Source organism: Bos indicus x Bos taurus, chromosome 24, assembly GCF_003369695.1.
Source record: "Bos indicus x Bos taurus breed Angus x Brahman F1 hybrid chromosome 24, Bos_hybrid_MaternalHap_v2.0, whole genome shotgun sequence".
NCBI classification, from domain to species: domain Eukaryota; kingdom Metazoa; phylum Chordata; class Mammalia; order Artiodactyla; family Bovidae; genus Bos; species Bos indicus x Bos taurus.
The window spans coordinates 46,383,075-46,402,883 of record NC_040099.1 but is presented as its reverse complement, the minus strand read 5'-3'; the positions used below and the strand labels follow the sequence as shown (position 1 = coordinate 46,402,883).

The 19,809-nt window shown below is 46.5% G+C and overlaps 1 protein-coding gene across 2 annotated transcripts in view; it reads left to right on the top strand.

The window, feature by feature from the left end:
- Window positions 1–19,809, top strand: part of LOXHD1 (lipoxygenase homology domains 1) — a 120,878-nt gene that overhangs the window by 66,749 nt on the left and 34,320 nt on the right. For both annotated transcript variants that reach the window (XM_027526129.1, XM_027526130.1), the window contains 3 exons: window positions 11,843–12,051; window positions 12,903–13,088; window positions 15,859–15,986. In XM_027526129.1, coding sequence (XP_027381930.1) covers window positions 11,843–12,051; window positions 12,903–13,088; window positions 15,859–15,986 — 523 coding nt within the window. The remainder of the gene's footprint in view (window positions 1–11,842; window positions 12,052–12,902; window positions 13,089–15,858; window positions 15,987–19,809) is intronic.

The following is a 19,809-nucleotide window of genomic DNA, read 5'->3' as shown; positions in this document are numbered from 1 at the left end:
AAACCAAGAACTGTTGAATTTCCAATCTTGTTTTTCTTTTTTCTGAGGCCAATTTTTGGGCTTTTCTAGCTAGTTTTGCTAAGTTATCATTTGGGGGAAATATCCCTTTGAACTGTTACAGAAGTTTGACTGCTATCAGTTCCTTTAAGGTCAGTATTCCTTGCAGAAATGCCAGCAAGGTGATTTCCCTTAGCTTCCAGCGAGTCAAGTTTAGAATGCCTTCTAAACTTATTAATAGCTAAAACTGCAAGTGAAAACATTGCATCCAATAATTCCTGAACATAGGGGCCACTTAAAATTTTATTTGCACTGGAAATAAAGGAGCCGTGCTGTTGCCACAACATTCCAGAATCATGAGCTATTCCAAAAGCGTATCTACCATCAGGATAAATACTGGCCGTTTTGTCTTTGGCTGAAGTATGAGTCTGTGTAGGACTGGAAACCCCTTGAGATCACTCATGAGTAACCATGTGTACCATAGGGCTAAAGTAACATCATCAAAGGAGTTGCAGTAGCACACCCAGCAAAATACTTCTCACTGTCACCTTTTGCATAGGAACCATCAGTGAACCATGAGAAGTCAACGTTACCGGAAAGAGTTTGCTGAAGAGCATGAGGAGAGTCAAGAGGTGACCCGTCAGCGTTAATCAGTAGAGAGGGACTTCATCACGGAAAGGAGAAGAGTAGCCTGGCTAAGGATATTACAATGTAAAAGAGTTATATAAGGAGCAGTTAACAAAAGGACATCACAGGAAGTGAGACAGCTGACTGAGAAGTGTTGAGTGTGATGAGAAGTCAGGAGGGCTTCTACTGCATAAGGCACAAAAATGGTTCAAGATCTCATAAGGATTTTTTTGGTAGCCCTTACCCAAAGAGTCGGACACGACTGAGTGACTGAACTGAACTGAACTGAACTGACCCAAAAGGGCAGTAGCTTCAATGGCAAAGAGGGTATCCCATTGGCGCAGGTTCCAGTTGCTGGCTGTCATACCCTGTGGGCCAATGGTTCTCCCTGTGTTTTAGGGCATGTACCCCAAGGCATACACATACCTCTTCCTTTTCATATGCCAAAAGGGAAAAGAAAATCTGATCGCTGAGATGCCCAAGGGCAGGTGGATTCATCAAACTCTCCTTTAAGGCCCTAGAAGCTATGCCAACTGCTTCTTCGCATAATATTGCTGCTGTTGCTAAGTCGCTTCAGTTATGTCCGACTCTGTGTTACCCCATAGACAGAAGCCCACCAGGCTCCCCCATCCTTGGGATTCTCCAGGCAAGAACACTGGAGTGGGTTGCCATTTCCTTCTCCATCCCATAATATTAGGTCAGTGTTATTATTGTTTAGTACAACAAACACAGGTTTGACCATAAGAGAGAAATTTGGAATTCAATTTTCGCAATAACAAAGTAGCTCTAGAAAACCTAGCAGTCAGCACTTAATTTGGGGTTTGGGGAAATTTAGGACACAGTGAGGTCTGTCTGGAACTAGGTATAACTCTTGTTCTGATATTAGATGCCTTACATGTGGAAACTAGGGACTGAGGCAAACTGCAACTTTTCTTTGGCAATCTTATGTCCCTTTAAGGTTAAAAGCTTTAGCGAGTGGATACTGGAGAGCAAAGAAACAAATCCTCCACATAGTGCGCCAAAGTAGATCCCTAGGGGAATTTTTATCATCCAGATCAGGCTTCAGGATTTGTGAGAAATAGGAAGGACTCCTAGTAAAACCCTGAAGTGTTACTGTCCAGGTGAATTTTTTTTTTCTTCCAGAGTTAATGCATAAAGGTACTGACTAGCTTCTTCTCAGATCAGATCGGATCAGTCTCTCAATCGTGTCCGACTCTTTGCAACCTCATGAATCGCAGCACGCCAGGCCTCCCTGTCCATCACCAACTCCCGGAGTTCACCCAGACTCATGTCCATCGAGTCGGTGATGCCATCCAGCCATCTCATCCTCTGTCGTCCCCTTCTCCTCCTGCCCCCCATCCCTCCCAGCATCAGAGTCTTTTCCAATGAGTCAACTCTTTGCATGAGGTGGCCAAAGTACTGGAGTTTCAGCTTTAGCATCATTCCTTCCAAAGAAATCCCAGGGCTGATCTCCTTCAGAATGGACTGGTTGGATCTCCTTGCAGTCCAAGGGACTCTCAAGAGTCTTTTCCAACACCACAGTTCAAAAGCATAAATTCTTTGGCGCTCAGCCTTCTTCACAGTCCAACTCTCACATCCATACATGACCACAGGAAAAACCATAGCCTTGACTAGACGGACCTTTGTTGGCAAAGTAATGTCTGCTTTTGAATATGCTATCTGGGTTGGTCATAACTTTCCTTCCAAGGAGTAAGCGTCTTTTAATTTCATGGCTGCAGTCACCATCTGTAGTGATTTTGGAGCCCCCTAAAATAAAGTCTGACACTGTTTCCACTGTTTCCCCATCTATTTCCCATGAAGTGGTGGGACCGGATACCATGATCTTCATTTTCTGAATGTTGAGCCTTAAGCCAACTTTTTCACTCTCCACTTTCACTTTCATCAAGAAGCTTTTTAGTTTCTCTTCACTTTCTGCCATAAGGGTGGTGTCATCTGCGTATCTGAGGTTATTGATATTTCTCCCAGCAATCTTGATTCCAGCTTGTGCTTCTTCCAGTCCAGCGTTTCTCATGATGTACTCTGCATATAAGTTAAATAAGCAGGGTGACAATATACAGCCTTGACAAACTCCTTTTCCTATTTGGAACCAGTCTGTTGTTCCATGTCCAGTTCTAACTGTTGCTTCCTGACCTGCATACAAATTTCTCAAGAGGCAGATAAGGTGGTCTGGTATTCCCATCTCTTTCAGAATGTTCCACAGTTTATTGTGATCCACACAGTCAAAGGCTTTGGCATAGTCAATAAAGCAGAAATAGATGTTTTTCTGGAACTCTCTTGCTTTTTCCATGATCCAGCGGATGTTGGCAATTTGATCTCTGGTTCCTCTGCCTTTTCTAAAACCAGCTTGAACATCAGGAAGTTCACGGTTCACATATTGCTGAAGCCTGGCTTGGAGAATTTTGAGCATTACTTTACTAGCGTGTGAGATGAGTGCAATTGTGCGGTAGTTTGAGCATTCTTTGGCATTGCCTTTCTTTGGGATTGGAATGAAAACTGACCTTTTCCAGTCCTGTGGCCACTGCTGAGTTTTCCAAATTTGCTGGCATATTGAGTGCAGCACTTTCACAGCATCATCTTTCAGGATTTGGAATAGCTCAACTGGAATTCTATCACCTCCACTAGCTTTGTTCATAGTGATGCACTACATAGATAAGCTACAGTAAAGAATTTGCTCCAGTGAGGATGGACAGTAGTAACATTTGAGGGTTAGGAACAATGGGTGTTAAGGGATAACGTTGTTTTTATCGTTTGAGGTTCAGGAGAAACCTCTATACCTTTGGCTCTTACATTGTCTCATGGCAAAATGGGAGAGTTACAGGAGCCAGTACAAGAGATAATGAAGCCTTGAGCCTTGTAATCTTGTGTTATTGACTTTGTGCCTGGAAGGGTTCTTCGTTTACAGGACATTGGTTAATTCTGAGAAGAGATTTTGAGAATCTGTTTGAATCTTGGTTGGAGGTGCACTGTGAATTTTGCCAGTATCAGTTAAGGATTTTGCCTTTAAGGAGGGTGGTAGCTGATTCAACTGGGACAAAGAATCAGTGTTTCCAGAACCATCTCTAGTACTCTCAGACACAGAGCAAATAAAAGAAGTCATGTAACTCATCTGGTGGGCTGCTTTAATGACTACTGTCAAGTCCTAGAATTATTTCCCCTTTGGGGGAGAAAGAAATTCCAACATGATACTTCTGTAAGAAGTCTTGGCCTAATCAATGGATAGGGACAAAGGAACTAAGAAGAAAAAGACATGTATCTCTCAAAGGGCCTAAACAAAAGGAAATAGGTTCAGAGACAGGAACCTCTCGAGGTTCATTAGCGATCTCCACTATCTGAACTGATTAGTACTGTGGGGCAGGGGCTGTTTTAGTAGTGGGGTTGAGCCTTGGGAGTGTGGCTCTGGTGCCATTTAGAACTGGGAGAGATTCATTCCCAAACTGGGGGAATGTTTCTCCAAGCCCATTAAGAGGGAGGATTGGGAAGAACCCCTGTATTTTCTGTGAGCCCTGCCCTAGAGAATTGGGAGGACACTGGAGAGGCTATTTGGGCTTCCCTGGTGGCTCAGATGGTAAAGACTCTGCCTGCAATGCAGGAGACCTGGGTTCAATCCTGGGTTGAGAAGATCCCGTGGAGAATGAAATGGCAACCCATTCAAGTATTCTTGCCTGGAGAATTCCATGGTCAGAGGAGTCTGGAGGGCTACAGTCCATAGGGTTGAAAAGAGTCAGACATGGTTGAGTGACTGTCACTTGGAGAGGTTATTTGGAGGGCTGACAGTGTCTGAAGCACTTAAAATTTGTAGCAGTTTCTTTTCCAGTGTCTTGGCTCTTTGCACTGATGGCAGAAACTAAAGGGTTTAAGTTTTGTTTAGGGGCCTTCAGTTACTGGAGATGAAGAGTAAAAATTTTGGCCATCTTTCTTTTAGGTGACTCATCTAGAGTACGAGAGAGGTGGTGTGGCAGGTTAAATAACCTGGAGTACACCTAGTTTCCTATTGCATCCTGGCCTTCTTTTCTGCTGGAAGGAAACGGTCCCTGTTAACAATTAATAAACATAGAATTAGAAGTTACCCAGGGGGATTAAATCATCTGAAATCAATTGTAATCGTTATGAGCAGGTTTATTAGATTTTTATGTGCAAGCCTGAATTTTGTTTCAATCAACAGGCTTTGGAAAAGCCTTAGGAATTGCCCGATGAAGTCATCTAGTGATTGCCTGAAGCTGATCATATACAAGCATACCTCGTTTTGTTTTTTATTTTTTTCTTTGCTTTATTGTGCTTCTGGGCTTCTCTGGTGGCTTATATGGTTAAAAAATCTATCTGCCAGGTTCAAACCCTGAGTTGGGAAGATCCCTTGAAGAAGGGGTATGGCAACCCACTCCAGTATTCTTGCCTGGAGAATTCCATGGACAGAGGAATCTGGTGAGCTACAGTCCATGGGATCGCAAAGAGTCAGCCACATCTGAGAGACTAATACACTTATAATGCTTCACAGATTTTTTTTTTTTTAACAAATTGAAGGTTTGTGGTAACCCTGAGTGGGGCAAGTCTATCAGTGCCATTTTTCCAACAGTATGTGCTCAGTTCCTGTCTCTGTGTCACATTTTGGTAATTATTGCAATATTTCAAGCTTCCCCTTTTTTGCTATATGATATATTTTACTTATAAAACTTGACTCATATACATGATTTGATATCATGGCTTTCTAAAAATTTTGTTGCAGTATAGTTACCTTACAATGTTGTGTTAACTTCTACTGCATAGCAAAATGTATACATATATCCCCTCTCTTTTGGACTGCCCTCCCATTTAGGACACTACCGTGCTTTAGGTAGAGTTCCCTGTCTCCACAGTATGTTCCCACCAGTTGTCTACTTTATACATAGTATCAATAGTGGATATGTGTCAGTCCCAATCTCCCCATTCATCCCATCCCACCCTTTCCCCCTTGGGAAAGAGTCCTTTCAAAATATTACTACTAATTCACAGGGCACCTGGTCACCCAAGAGATCTGAGAGAGATGTACAATGAGATTAATGTTTTCATACCTGCTAACACAATATTCATTCTGCGTCCCATGGATCAGGGAGTCAAGTCTTATTCTTTAACTGTCTTTGACTGTCAAGTCTTATTCTTTAACAAATACAGTTCATAAAGTTATAGCTTCTACAGACAGTGATTCCTCTAATGAACCTGGGAAATGTAAAATGGAAACCTCTAGAATGCACCATTCTAGATGTCACTAAAAGTGTTCGTGGTTCATGGGAAGAGGTTCAAATTATGAGCATTAAGAGGAGTCTGAAAGAAGTTGACTCCAGCCCTCATGGATGACTTTGAGGGGTTCAAGACTTCAGTAGTGGAAGTTACTGCAGATATGCTGGAAAGAGCAAGAGAACTGGACTTAGAAGTGGAGCCCGAAGACGTGACTGAATTGCTGCCATCTCATTATAAAACTTTAACAGCCGAGAAGTCGCTTTTATGGATGAGTAAAGAAAGTGGTTTTTTGAAAAAGAATCTTCTCCTGGTGAAGATACTGTGAAGATTGTTTCAATGACAACAAAAGATTTAGAATATTATTTAAACTTAGTGTGTAAAGCAGTGACAGGGTCTGAGAAGATTGACTCCAATTTTGAAAGAAGTTCTACTGTGGGTAAAATGTTATCAAAAAGCATCGTACACTACAGAGAAATTGTTCATGAAAGGAAGAGTCAGTTGATGTAGCAAACTTCATTGTTGTCTTATTTTAAGAAATTGCCACAGCCACCCCAGGCTGGAGCAACAACCACCTTGGTCAGTCAGCAGTCATCAACACAGAAGCAAGATCATCCACTGGGGGAAAAAATATGACTCACTGAAGGCTCAGATGGTGGTTAGCACTTTTTAGCAATAAAGTATTTTTAAATTAAGGCATGCACATTTTTTAGATATAATGCTGTTACACACTTCATAGATTATGGCCTGTGGTTGTTATTGTTCAGTCACCAAGTCGTGTCCAACTCTTTGTGATGCCACGGACTGCAGCACGCCAGGCTTCCCTGTCCCTCACCATCTCCTGGAGTTTGCCCAAGTTTGTGTCCATTGAATTGGTGATGCCATCCAACCATCTCATCCTCCATCACCCTCTTTCCCTTCTGCCTTCAATCTTTACCGTCATCGGAGTCTTTTCCAATGAGTCGGCTGTTTGCATCAGGTGGCATATCCACTGGGCAGCCAAAAAATTTATGTGACTCACTTTATTGCAATATTTACCTTATTGCCGTGGTCCAAAACTGAACCTGCCATATCTTCAAGGTATTTCTATAGTGAGATAGCAGGATGGACTCCCAGTTGTGATTCTAGACATCTTTTAGGATTTTCCCAATTAATAGTTTGCATTCAGTGCTGGGCCTGGCCTTTACCACCAAGCACATGAACTAGCTGACATGTTAGAGAAGCCAGGTTGATGAGTTTGAATGACTATATTAAATCCCTCCTCAGATCTGTAAGGATCTTTGGTTGCTTTGGGAAAATCTTTGACTTTGGCTCACAGTTCAGCTTTAGTCCAGGGAATATAAGAAATCAAGGATTTAAGAGGGAGGAGATCAAGATGATAGAGTAGGAGACCAAGCTCACCTCCCACTATGAACATATCTAAAATACACCTGCATGTGGAACCGCTCTCACTGAAAACAAACTGGAGAGTGGAAGAGACAAAGAGCCATGTGGAGTCAGGTAGGAAGGGAAGAGAAGCGATCGGGTTGGGACTAGTGCCCCTAGGAAGGAACATAGAAGAGTCAGCGATTACACAGGCTAGGAGATCCTCCCTGGGGAGTGAGCAGTTTGGACCACATATTGGGCACCTCTGCCCTGGGGTCTGATACTGAGGAGATGACTCCCCATAACTGATTTGAAAATCTGTGGGACTTGCAGGAGAGCTGTAAGAAACCTAGATTCCACACACAGGCATGCTTACTCCTGGGATCAAATAGGAAGAAGCAGACTGAAACTCCCCAGAACCCCTGGCCCACTTCCCACATCCCACCACTCTAGCTCCAGCACAGCTCCACTAGGGTGAAGTCTGTCATAGCCAAGGAGAGTGTGCAACTGTGGGGAACAGAGATGGCTGGGACCTGGAATTCATCTGAATGGGGTGAGCATGGCCATTTCTGGCACTTGCAGAGATGATGCATCAACAGCGCACTGAAGCTCTAATTGGTATACCAGGACCGCCTCAGTGCATGCCCCTGGCCACACCAGGGGCCCAATCTGACCTCTCTCGCTGCAACACTACTCCCTTCTAGGATGAAAGTGATGGGGAAGTACACACACTTAGAGGAAATAGAACTGATTTGAACTTGACCCTCAGGACTTCTGCCTTAGCACGCTGGACCTCTGGGAGAGCAAACTCCAGGAGACGGTGAAGGACAGGGAAGCCTAGAGTGCTGCAGTCCAAGGGGCTGAAAAGAGTTGGAGATGACTGAGCAATGAACAACAGCAGCCCTGGACCTGACCCCAACCCTAGTAGGGCAGTGTCGGCCACTAGGCATAGCAGAAGCCCTGGGTCACACCTGGCTCTGGCTCCAGCCTCTCCATCTCCAGCCCCACTTCCCACCCTGGTGAGAGTTGCCAGCACACCCGAGGGGAAGACGCGACCTGTGCTGACTCCAGATCCGGCTGTCTTGCCAAAGCCACTGGGCACACACAGATTGATAGGATTGCTCCCACACAAGCAAACCCCTTCAAGACTGGGACAAGAAACTGTTTTTTACCTAATTTGATAGAGAGGAAGTTAAGCAAAACAAGAAGGCAGAGGAATTTGTTTCAAATGAGAGAACAAGACAAAAGAGTCTGAAAAAATGACAAAACAGAGATAAATAATTTACCAGATGAAGAGTTCAAAGCATTAGTTATAAAAATGCTAACTGAACCAGGGAAGAGCAAAGACAAACCTGGTGAGAGTTTTAACAAGAAACTAGAAAATATAAAAAGGAACCAATCAGAGCTGAAGAACAATAACTGAAATGAAAAACACACAAGAAGGAATAACAGCAGGTGAAGTGGTACCAGAAAAGATGTCATTTTCGTCATAGGCGACTGGAGTGCAAAAGTAGGAATTCAAGAGATACTTGGAGTAACAGGCAAGTTTGGCCTTGAAGTACAAAATGAAGCAGGGCAAAGGCTAACAGAGTTTGGCCAAGAGAACCTCCTCTTCCAACAACACAAGAGACGACTCTACACATGGACATCACCAGATGGTCAGTACTGAAATCAGATTGATGATATTCTTTGCAGCTGAAGATGGAGAAGTTCTATACAGTCAGCAGAAACAAGACCAGGAGGTGACTGTGGTTCAGATCATGAACTCCTTATTGCAAAATTCAGACTGAAATTGAAGAAAGTAGGGAAAACCACTAGACCATTCAGGTATGATCTAAATCAAATCCCTTACGATTATACAATGAAAGTTACAGATTCAAGGGATAAGCTCTGATAGACAGAGTGCCTGAAGAACTATGGACGGAGGTTCATCTCATTGTATAGGAGGCAGTGATCAAGACCGTCCCCAAGAAAAAGACATGTAAAAGGCAAAATGGTTGTCTGAAGAAGCCTTACAAATAACTGAGAAAGAAGAGAAGCTAAAGGCAAAGGAGGAAAGGAAAGGTATACCCATCTGAATGCAGAATTCCAAAGAATAGCAAGGTGAGATAAGAAAACCTTCCTAAGTGATCTGTGCAAAGAAATAGAGGCAAATAATAAAATGGAAAAGATTACAGATCTCTTCAAGAAAATTAGAGATGCCAAGGGAACATTTCATGTAAAGATGGGCACAATAAAGGACAGAAATGGTATCAACCTAACAGAAGCAGAAGACATTAAGAAAAGGTGGCAAGAATACAGAGAAGAGCTATACAAAAAAGATCTTAAAGACCCAGATAACCATGATGGTGTGATCACTCACCTAGAGTCAGACATCCTGGAATGCAAAGTCAACTGGGCCTTAGGAAGCATCACTACAAACAAAGCTCATGGAGGTGATGGAATTCCAGTTGAGCTATTTCAAGTCCTAAAAGATGATGCTGTGAAAGTGCTGCACTCCATATGCCAGCAAATTTGGAAAACTCAGCAGTGGCCACAGGACTGGAAAAGGTCAGTTTTCATTCCAATCTCAAAGAAAGGCAATGCCAAAGAATGTTCAAGCTGCTGCACAATTGCATTCATCTCACACGCTAGCAAAGTAATGCTCAAAATTCCCCAAGCAAGGCTTCAATAGTAAGTGAACCGAGGACTTCCAGATGTTCAAATTGGATTTAGAAAAGGCTGAAGAACCAGAGATCAAATTACCAAAATCCGCTGGATCATTGAAAAAGCAGGAGAGTTCCAGAAAAAACATCTACTTCTGCTTTATTAAATATGCCAAAGCCTTTGACTGTGGATCACAACAAATTGTGGAAAATTCTTCAAGAGATGGGAATACCAGACCACCTTACCTGCGTCCTGAGAAATCTGTATCCAGGTTGAGAAGCAAGAGTTAGAACCGGACGTGGAACAATGGACTGGTTCCAAACTGGGAAAGGAGTACGTCAAGGCTGTATATTGTCACCCTGCTTATTTAACTTATATGCAGAGCACATCAGACACAACTGAGCAACCGAACTAAACTGAATTAAGCACTATGATCAACTGTGGACAGGCCAGTGGGGTTCTTTTTGTAAAGATGAAATACAGCCATGGGCAGAAAACAATGCGGATAATTCCAGCCAGGAATGTGTAGTCTGGAAATTTTTCAAAGGGCTACAGGTTGCATAACCAAATGTCCGCTTCATCAGGGCAATGTCTCCCAAGCTATTTAGGAAGGTTAGCTGGGAGAAGGTTTTGTTTGTTTGTTTGTTTTTAATTTATTTACTTATTTTAATTGGAGGCTAATTACTTCACAAAGCTGTGGTGGTTTTCACCATACATCGACATGAATCAGGCATGGGTGTACAGATGTCCCCCAATCCTGAATCCTCTCCCCACCTCATCCCTCTGCGTTGTCCCATGAAGCTTTGAGTGCCCTGCTTCATGCATGGAACTTGTACTGATCATCTATTTCACATATGGTAATTAGGAAAAGGTTTTCCAACCTGTTTCAGTTAGTAACTACAAGTAATAAACATGAAGCGTTTCTTTTCTTACTCAAAAAAGTTCAAAGAGAAACACAGGACTGATACAGCAGCTCCAGTGAATTCAGGGTCCTAGGCTCTTTCAACCTGACCAAACTAACAGTCCTCCAAGTGGCTTCCATCGTAAAAGGTGTCCATGGTTCCAAGATGAACTGGAGCTGGAGCTCCAAATATCACATCCACATTCCAAGCAGAATGATTGGAAGGGTAAGGAGCAAAAAGGTGTTCCTCCCAGTTGAGTAAGACCCTTTAAAAGAAAATTTCCCAACGTCTTATATATCATGACCACCCCTAGCTGTAAGGAGAACGGACACTGGCTGGGCAACTAGAACTCTAAGCATATTTCCTGAGCAGGTTTTTGTGCTGTTTAAAACCTGCTTTGGAAATGAATGCCTTCTAGAACTTTCATTTATCATGTTACACATATAAATATCATTTTGTTTTTCTTCTCTAAATTCCTGCTTTTCATGAGAACTTGCTTTTGCCAACCTCGCTTGTACATCCATAGTGTGCTTGTCAGGTGTCTACCCTGTACTTGGGTAGCAGTTCTTGCTCTCGCCCCACTTCGCATGGAGTGCTGGGTGCAGCTAATTGGTCAGCGGGGCTTTTAGATGTTGCAGTGATCTCTCTTTGATCTTCATTTGGGAGTTACCAACTCCCTCACTCTTGGAGGGTGCATGCTAAATTGTTTTAGCCATGTCTGACTCCTTGCGACGCTGTGGACTACAGCCCGCCAGGCTCCTCTGTCCATGGAATTCTGCAGGCAACAATACTGGAGTGGACTGCCATGCCCTCCTCTTGGGGATCTTCCTGACCCAGGGATCAAACCCACATCTCTTATGTCTCCTGCATTGACAGGTGCGTTCTTTACCATTCACACCACATGGGAAGCCCACTTGGAAGGTAGACACTCCCCATAGATGGCTCACCAGTCTGAAAAGCTCTGTTACACTTTGTGTCAGAGACAGGGAGCTGAGATCAGTGCCTCCAGAGGTCATTTCCAAGTCTTCAAGCCCCCCTGGCCCGTGATGAGGCTGGGCTCCCACGATCTCTTGCAGTTATTCCCTACTACGTGTCAGTCACCACGGGGAAGCACAGGGACGCAGCCACCGACAGTCGGGCCTACGTCATCCTCATCGGGCAGGAGGACGAGCGCAGTAACCGCATCTGGCTGGACTATCCCCGGGGGAAGAAGGGCTTCAGCTGCGGCTCCGTGGAGGAGTTCTATGTTGCCGGCTTGGATGTGGGCATCATCAAGAAAATAGAGGTGCCGGTCTCTAGGGCCTTGGGGTGGTGACCCCCAGGGAAGGAAGGAGCTGACCTATACATGGGTGGGAGGCTGAGTGGGCCTGACCTGAGCCCGGCTCAGAACAGGCAGCACAGGAAAAGCTCCTGGCCTCTGTCTTCAGCTGGCTGGGTGACCTTGGATGCCTCACCTGCCCTTCCAGGTCCATTCTCCACCCACCCAGAGGGGACGTCTGTGTATTAGTTTTTTTCTTAATTGCTCTGTAACAAGTCACTACAAACTTAGTAACCTAAGGCTACACAAATGTATGGCCAGGAGTCCAGGCCTGGGTTAGCTGTGTCTTCTTCTTAAGGTCTCACTGGGCTGAGGTCAAAGTTGCTGCCAGGGCTCTGGTCTCATCTGAGACTTGGGGTCCTGTCCTAAGCTCAGTGGTTGTGGGAGGAAATGAGTTCCCTCGTGGTCGTAGGACCGAGGCCAGGGGCTGCCTGAATTCTCTGCCATGTGGCCCTCTCCAAAGCCAGGCAACGTGTTTCCTCAAAGCCATTCAGAGAGGATCTCCTCTGTTTCAAATCTCTGTCTTCCCTCTCTGATGTCTACACCCACTTTTGAAGGGCTCGCCTAATTAGGTCAGGCCCACCTAGAATAATCTTTTGATGAACTCAGGGTCATCTGATTAGAGTCCTTCATTGCATCTGCAAAATCTCTCCACCTTCACAGGAGGGACTTGGATCAGTGAGTGCAGAGCACGCTGGAAGGCAGCACTGAAGATGGGGGTGGGGGTGGGCTAACAAATGGGGGAGGGGATGCTGAGCAGGGAGGGCTTCTTGCCCAGTTGTGCCCCATCCTCACAGCCCCGGTGTGTCCCTGCCTAGCTGGGCCATGACGGGGCCTCCCCCGAGAGCTGCTGGCTGGTGGAGGAGCTGTGCTTGGCCGTGCCCACCCAGGGGACCAAATACATACTGCGCTGCAATTGCTGGCTTGCCAAGGACCGAGGAGATGGCGTCACCTCCCGTGTCTTTGACCTCCTGGATGCCATGGTGGTGAACATCGGGGTGAAGGTATAGGGGGTACCTGTTTGTGTGGATGGCATGGCGTGTCCAAGGGAGTGCCAGGTGAAGGGGGTGAGCACAGGGGAAATGGAAGTGAGAGCAGGAGCAGACTCATCCCTGGGGCACTGGCCAGGGCTGCAGCCCTTTGGACCAGCCAGACCCACGTTGCTAGGAGCCATGAGACTCGAGTGTCTTCTTGTCTGCAGCTGTGTGACCTTGGGCAGGTCATCTGGCCTCTCTGGGCCTTGGTCTTCTCACATAGCACATGGAAATAATGCTTCCTATCCTCTCCCATGTAAGGTATTGATGAGAACGAATGAGACCATGAATAGTCCATGAAAAGCGTGCTCTACATAGATGTCCAGAGTCATTGTTCTCCAGAGGATGTTCCATTGACACCAGTAGGCTGGTGATGGGGACAGATGGCCTTTGGGATGCTATGAGCCCTTGAGTCTCAGTGCAGTGAGTGCTATCTGCCCAAGGTCCCCCTTAAGTGGAAAAGGCTGGAAGGCGGGTGCTCTGAGTGCCTGTCCCAGCCCCACCTGGGCTGAGTTGTATGAAGTCACAGGTCGGTGCCAGGCAGGAAGCAGAGTTGCTGGGTGCTGGACCCAAGGACACGTGGTCAGCTGATGGCCCAGAGGCTTCTGTGTCATGTGACCCTGCAGACTTCTCTTTATCTGAAAAGCTGTGGGATCAACAGAAGGTCCCAGCCCTCATCTCTGTTCCTGAATCCAAATCTACTAGATTTAGGTTGGAAGCTGTCCCACAAAGGTAGGAAGACATCGCCCTGGACCTGAGCGTGCCTTGCCTGTATTGTATGTGGAAACAAGGAAGGGCTGAGTTATGGGCTCTGAACTCTATTTGGGCAGGAGTGTGGATGCCTGCCCATCTCCTTCCTGCTGGAGTGCCGAACTTCCTACAGTACAGACACCCCCTCCCTTGCTCAGCCTTTGCGTCTGTGGCCAGACGGTCAGTGGGGGAGAGCACACAGTTCTTCCAGGGACCTCTGTCCTGACCCCGTTCCCGGCATGCATGTGGGCGTGTGTGTGTGTGTGTGCACCACCCCCAGTACACATGCACACCCCCTCTCGGTGCAGCTCACCTCCCTCTGGGGTCTTTAATCTGTGGAAATCCAAACCCTCCCACCGCAGTTATTCATATTACAAAAGAACACAGGTTTGTCACTTCACAAAGATCCCGAGGGCTCTTTGGACTGGCCACCTCCCCAGGACATCTGATATCAGACTGGAATTGCAAAAGCCTGTTTCTGTGTCTCTTTCTGGAAACACATCTATGGCATAAAAAGAGATGGGTCTGTGTAAAGAAGAGAAAAAAGATGGACCCAGAGAAGACAGGAGTCTACGAGCCCAGTCTTAAGGGGCCAGTCTCCACGGGGCCTCGAGTGCTTGCTTTGATTGTTCTAAGTTTGCTGGGTAAGAGCCGAGCGGTCAGGCTTCTGCTTTTGTTCCCGTAGCTCCGTGCCCACCACACACACCCTTGTTAGGTGGTCTAAGAGGATTTTCCTGGGAAAGCAAAGTTCAGTTATTTCCCCGGCAAATGTGTCCTCCTGGCCAGGCCTGAAATACTACTTCTGACCTTGCAATGTGGTGGTGAAGGTTCTCCGTGCTGCCTGAAAAGGACAACACCAGGGGTGTGATCACTGACATGAATAACACAGGTTCTGAATCCGAAGGCAACTGGTGGTGGAAATCCGGCATCTGCGACAGTGATATTGCAGTGTGGGAGCCCCTGGGGAAAGGAGGGGCAGGCTATGCGTACATTCAAGGAAATGGTCAGCATGGCGTGTCCTTGGCCGTGTGTGCAGCCTCTCCTGAACCTTTGAGACCTAACTGGGCACCTGGCAAGAGGCTGTGGCATGAGAGGCCAGGGGCCAGAGGACACTCCAGATCAGGGGTGAAGATGGCCCCGCTTGCCCCGAGGCCGCCCCTCAAAGGAAGAACCAAGGCAGGGGCCTCAAGGAAAGCACCATGCTGCAGGGAGCGGGCTGTTCTCGCCTCCTCTGGCAGAGACAAAGAGAACACACCCTCTTTGGCACAAACCTCAGGCCAAAGGGCAAAACTGCAGTCTAAAGTGAAAAGCATCTATGATAGGTGGGTGGCCCACCCCACAAGCGAAAGGATGCAGAGGTCCCTCAACCAGCAGCCCCAACACACTCCAATCACTGACGCGCAGGGTGTGAGCTGGCCGTGACACGTAGGAGGGACGGTCCCCTAGAACTGCTGCGGCCCCTTGATGCCAGGCCCAGAGTGGGCACCAAGGCGAGGTGTCTGTGGCTCTCACAGCTCTGCATGGTGCACATCTCTATTTACGGAGAGGAAGCAGAGGCTGGAGAGGGTGGGACATCTGCTGTTCCACAGCTAGCAGCGGGGATGGCCCTGGGGTTCCAGTGGCACCCTGCATGGCTCCAAAATCCTCTGTGTGGCCAACACATGCAGCTGGGATGAACGGACTTAGGTCGGGCTTCTACAAACAAGGAGATTGGTTAATGCTGGGGTGATCGGTCATGTTCCCACTCCACATGTGTTCTCTCTCAGAAACTGAACTCTCCAGCCCTGAGCCGGGCACAGTGGGGGACAGGGACAGTGACACGGCCTGGCTCTTGCTCTGCAGACACTCACAGTTGCTTAGTGGGAGGGCTTTTTTAGAGCCATGGAGCTTGGAGGACGTGTTCTTTTGCCCCAGTGAGAGTGAAGTATAATAAATCGCCGGGGGTGGTGGTTGAGGCCAAAGCCCAGGACTCGCATCCCTCTCGGGACAGGTGCTCTACGAAATGACGGTGTGGACAGGGGACGTGGTGGGCGGTGGCACCGACTCCAGCATCTTTATGACCCTCTATGGCATCAATGGCAGCACAGAGGAAGTGCAGCTGGACAAGAAGAAGGCCAGGTATCTGGGCGTGGCCATGCCCCTTGCCCCTTTGCCCCTCCACACACCCAATCCTCCACCCTCCAGCCCCATCCTGCCTCCAGCCAGACTACCCTCTGACTCTCCCCTCATCCCCTGGGGCCTTCCAGCCTCCACGCTTCTGTCTGTGATTCCTCCCTCCTAGAATGCCTTTCATCCACGCTCTCTGTTGCAAGATCTTTCTGTTGCAAAGCCTAGCACAAATCTACCTTCTCTAGGAAGCCCTCCTTGATCAATCACTTCAGCCCACAGCCCTCTTTCCTTCCTTCCTTCTGTCACTGTGAAATGTTTATTGTAAGGGCTGGAGGTTAGTGGGTAGCATTGTGTCATTGTGAATCTCCTGCTTTCATTCTTTTTACTGTAGTAATGTAACCTGTTCATATTAGGGGGAGGTGGCTGAAGGGAACACAGAAACCTACTCTATTTTTGGAACTTTCCTACAAGTTCAAAATGATTGCATAAAAGTGAAAAAAAAACATTGAAATATTAAAAAACAATTGAACACCCATACCAGGCACTGTCTCAGACACTGGAGAGACAGTCCAACTGGGAAGAAAAGATGCTCAAACTCATGAAGTTTAGCACCTGAGGGGACCACAACAACAACACAGACACTGACGTGGGCTTATCTGGTGTTGGACGTTTCTCTAAGCCCTTTGAATGTATTGACACACTTATTTCTACCTACGACTCTATGAGGATTGTTATTATCATCCCAATTTTACAGATGAGAAAACTGAGACACAGCAGAGTCCAGTCATGCTGTTAAAGGTCCCATAGCCAGTAAGCTTCAGCCCTGGACAGTGCACCCAGGTGGCCCCAGTCTTAAGCCTTAGGTTCTACTTCCTCTTAAGATAGTTATCAGTAATGACAGTACTGGTGGGCCTCTTTAGTCCTTCTAGAAAGGACTTGTCTGCGTCTTTCATTAAATCCCCAACTTAGTCCTAGGTTTTGTTTGGTTTTCTGTGTTCGGCCATTGTCCCCCAAACAATCCCTGACCCCTGATATCTTAAGCATCAGAGGGCAGAGACCCAGAACCCAAGCCTAAGGCTTGTGCAACCCACGCACAGCCACTCGCCTCTGAACCCACACTGCCGCCTCCCACAGATCTTGCCCAGCTTCTTAGCAATGTCTAAAACCCTTCCATGAAAGCTGGCGGGCAGAATCCTTTCTGAGCTCTCACAGCTCCTGCCTCTTGCCTTGCATGTGTCGGGCACTCAATAAGTACGTCTGGAAGGTGGCAGAGGTAAGGATGGGAGGGATGGTGCTTGCGGGGGATGAAGTTGCTGACGCTCTTGGCGGCCAGGTAGAGGCTTCTTCTCATAGACAGAGCAGTCCATGAGAGTGGGAACTCTGCTCATCTTACGCAGCTTGTGTCTGGGGCGATCCAATGAGAAGAGTTTTGGCCTCTCTTCTCTTAGCACTCCTATGCTCTCATTATGCAACTCCTGTTTCCTCCTGGAATTCTCTCCTGAGCTGTTCTCCCCTGATAGTGATTGTAATAATGGTTAACGTTCAATGAGCGCCTACTCCCTGCCAGGCACCATTGTAAGTGCTCTCTCTCTCTATATATATATAGACAGAGAGTTAATATATACATATAATAATATTTATATTAACTATAATAATAATACAATTATATATATTAACTCACAACAAATAAAGTGCCTGAGGCACAGAAAAGTGAAGTAACTAACGCCCCAAGGTCACTCAGGTAATCAGCAGAGGAGCTGGGATTTGAACTCATGTAATTGTGGAAATAAAATAGAGGTCAAATGAGAACAGAGGCTGTATCTTTCCAGCTTGCTACAGCAAGAGTGTGAGCACCATCACTCGGTTTTGGCAGTGATCCTGAGGCCGAAGGCTCTCAGGATCCTGGAAAAGCTTCAGAGTGCAGCATTATTTGAAGCATGGGAGAACTGGAGGAGAGCTAACTAGAATCAAGGCAGCTTATGTGATCGGATTCAGTTCAGTCACTCAGTTGTGTCCAATTCTTTGCGACCCCATGGACTGCAGCATGCCAGGCTTCCCTATCCATCACCAACTCCCGGAGTTTACTCAAACTCATGTGCATGAAGTCAGTGATGCAATCCAACCATCTCACCCTCTGTCGTCCCCTTCTCCTCCTGCCCCCAGTCTTTCCCAGCATCAGGATCTTTTCCAATGAGTCAGCTCTTCACATCAGGTAGCCAAAGTATTGGAGTTTCAGCTTCAGCATCAGTCCTTTCAATGAATATTCAGGACTGATTTCCTTGAGGATTGACTGGTTGGATCTCCTTCCTGTCCAAGGAACTCTCAGGAGTCTTCTCCAAAACCACAGTTCAAAAGCATCAGTTCTTTGGTGCTCAGCTTTCTTTATAGTCCAACTCTCACATCCATACATGACTACTGGACAAACCGTAGCTTTGACCAGATGGACCTTTGTCAGCAAAGTAATGTCTCTGCATTTTCGTATGCTGTCTAGGTTGATCATAGCTTTTCTCCCAAGGAGCAAGTGTCTTTTAATTTCATGGCTGCAGTGATTTTGGAGCCCAAAAAGATAAAGTCTATTACTGTTTCCATTGTTTTCCCATCTATTTGCCATGAAGTGATGGGACTGGATGCCATACTCTTAGTTTTCTGAATGTTGAGTGATTGGATAGGGGAGTATCTTTGGATTTATCTAGTTGGTCTTGAGTTGGGAGTGGGGGAAAATCAGGAAGGCAGATTTGACTGAGTCCTGAGCGTCATGGGCCTGCTGCTGGCAAGGCTTCAGTCTGGCAGCCTGGGGTCGCTGCGGCAGAGCCAACGGGCAGAGCTCTGTTATCCTCTGCAGTCTGTGGTTGGCCTCCTCACTCTCTCACAGTCTTCCCCTCCATGATTTGACCTTAATCTCCAATCCAGCCCCAAATCCTTGGAATTTCTCGGATTAATTATCCCACGCCGACATTCCACCTTATTTTAGAGATGTGCATAATTGCTGGTGGGAGAGATAGACACTTCTTTTCTGGTAGTATCTAAACTCCAAAAATGCTTCTGAAAGTCACACCATTCTATAAATGCTTTGAGGCACCTTGTTAAAGAATTTTGTTTTTCTGCTTTAAGATTTATGCTGTGAGAAGAGCCATCATTGCTTAAATACACTGGTTTGCAAGCTCAGGTTTCTTCTAATTCACTTTGAGATGGTGGTGAATTGACGTGGTATTCAAAGAGAAAAAAAGATACCCTCAAAAGGAAATGCTTAAACCTAAGGAATATGTCTCTAACAGTGGAATTTGAGGCAATTAGTGTTTCTAATGGAGATAGGGATTCCTTTAAGGCAAAGAGATGTTTTTCTCTAGAGGAAATTAAGTGCCTATAAGAAATCATCCTGAGGCCCAGTGGAAACCCCATGAACTAGGAAATTTTTTGGTCTGGAAGCAAACCAGATTCTCAGAGCTCTGTTGGGGTTGCCCTTCAGAATGGCCCCTGGCTTCCACTACGTACAAATCTTCCCAGCTTCTTGGCAATGTCTAAAACTCTTCCATTAAAAACTTGCCCTTGCAGCCTAAGGCTTTGGGCCTGGTTAGCCTCAGGCTATCCTCCATCACGGAGACCACTGAGTGAGTGGCTGCTGGGCCCTTTTCCAAGGACATTCTTTGATGGGTGGAGAACAGAAGGAACGCAGAACAGGAAGGGAGAGAGAGGCAGCGAGAGCTGCTGAGCTCCTTGGGGTGGATGAGCAGGGCACAGCCTGGGCCTTCAGCAGCCCGTCCTTCTGAGCCAGAGGCAAGGGCACATGGCTCAGGGGTGGACCGCTTCTCCAGCAGTGGCCCCTCAATGCGGG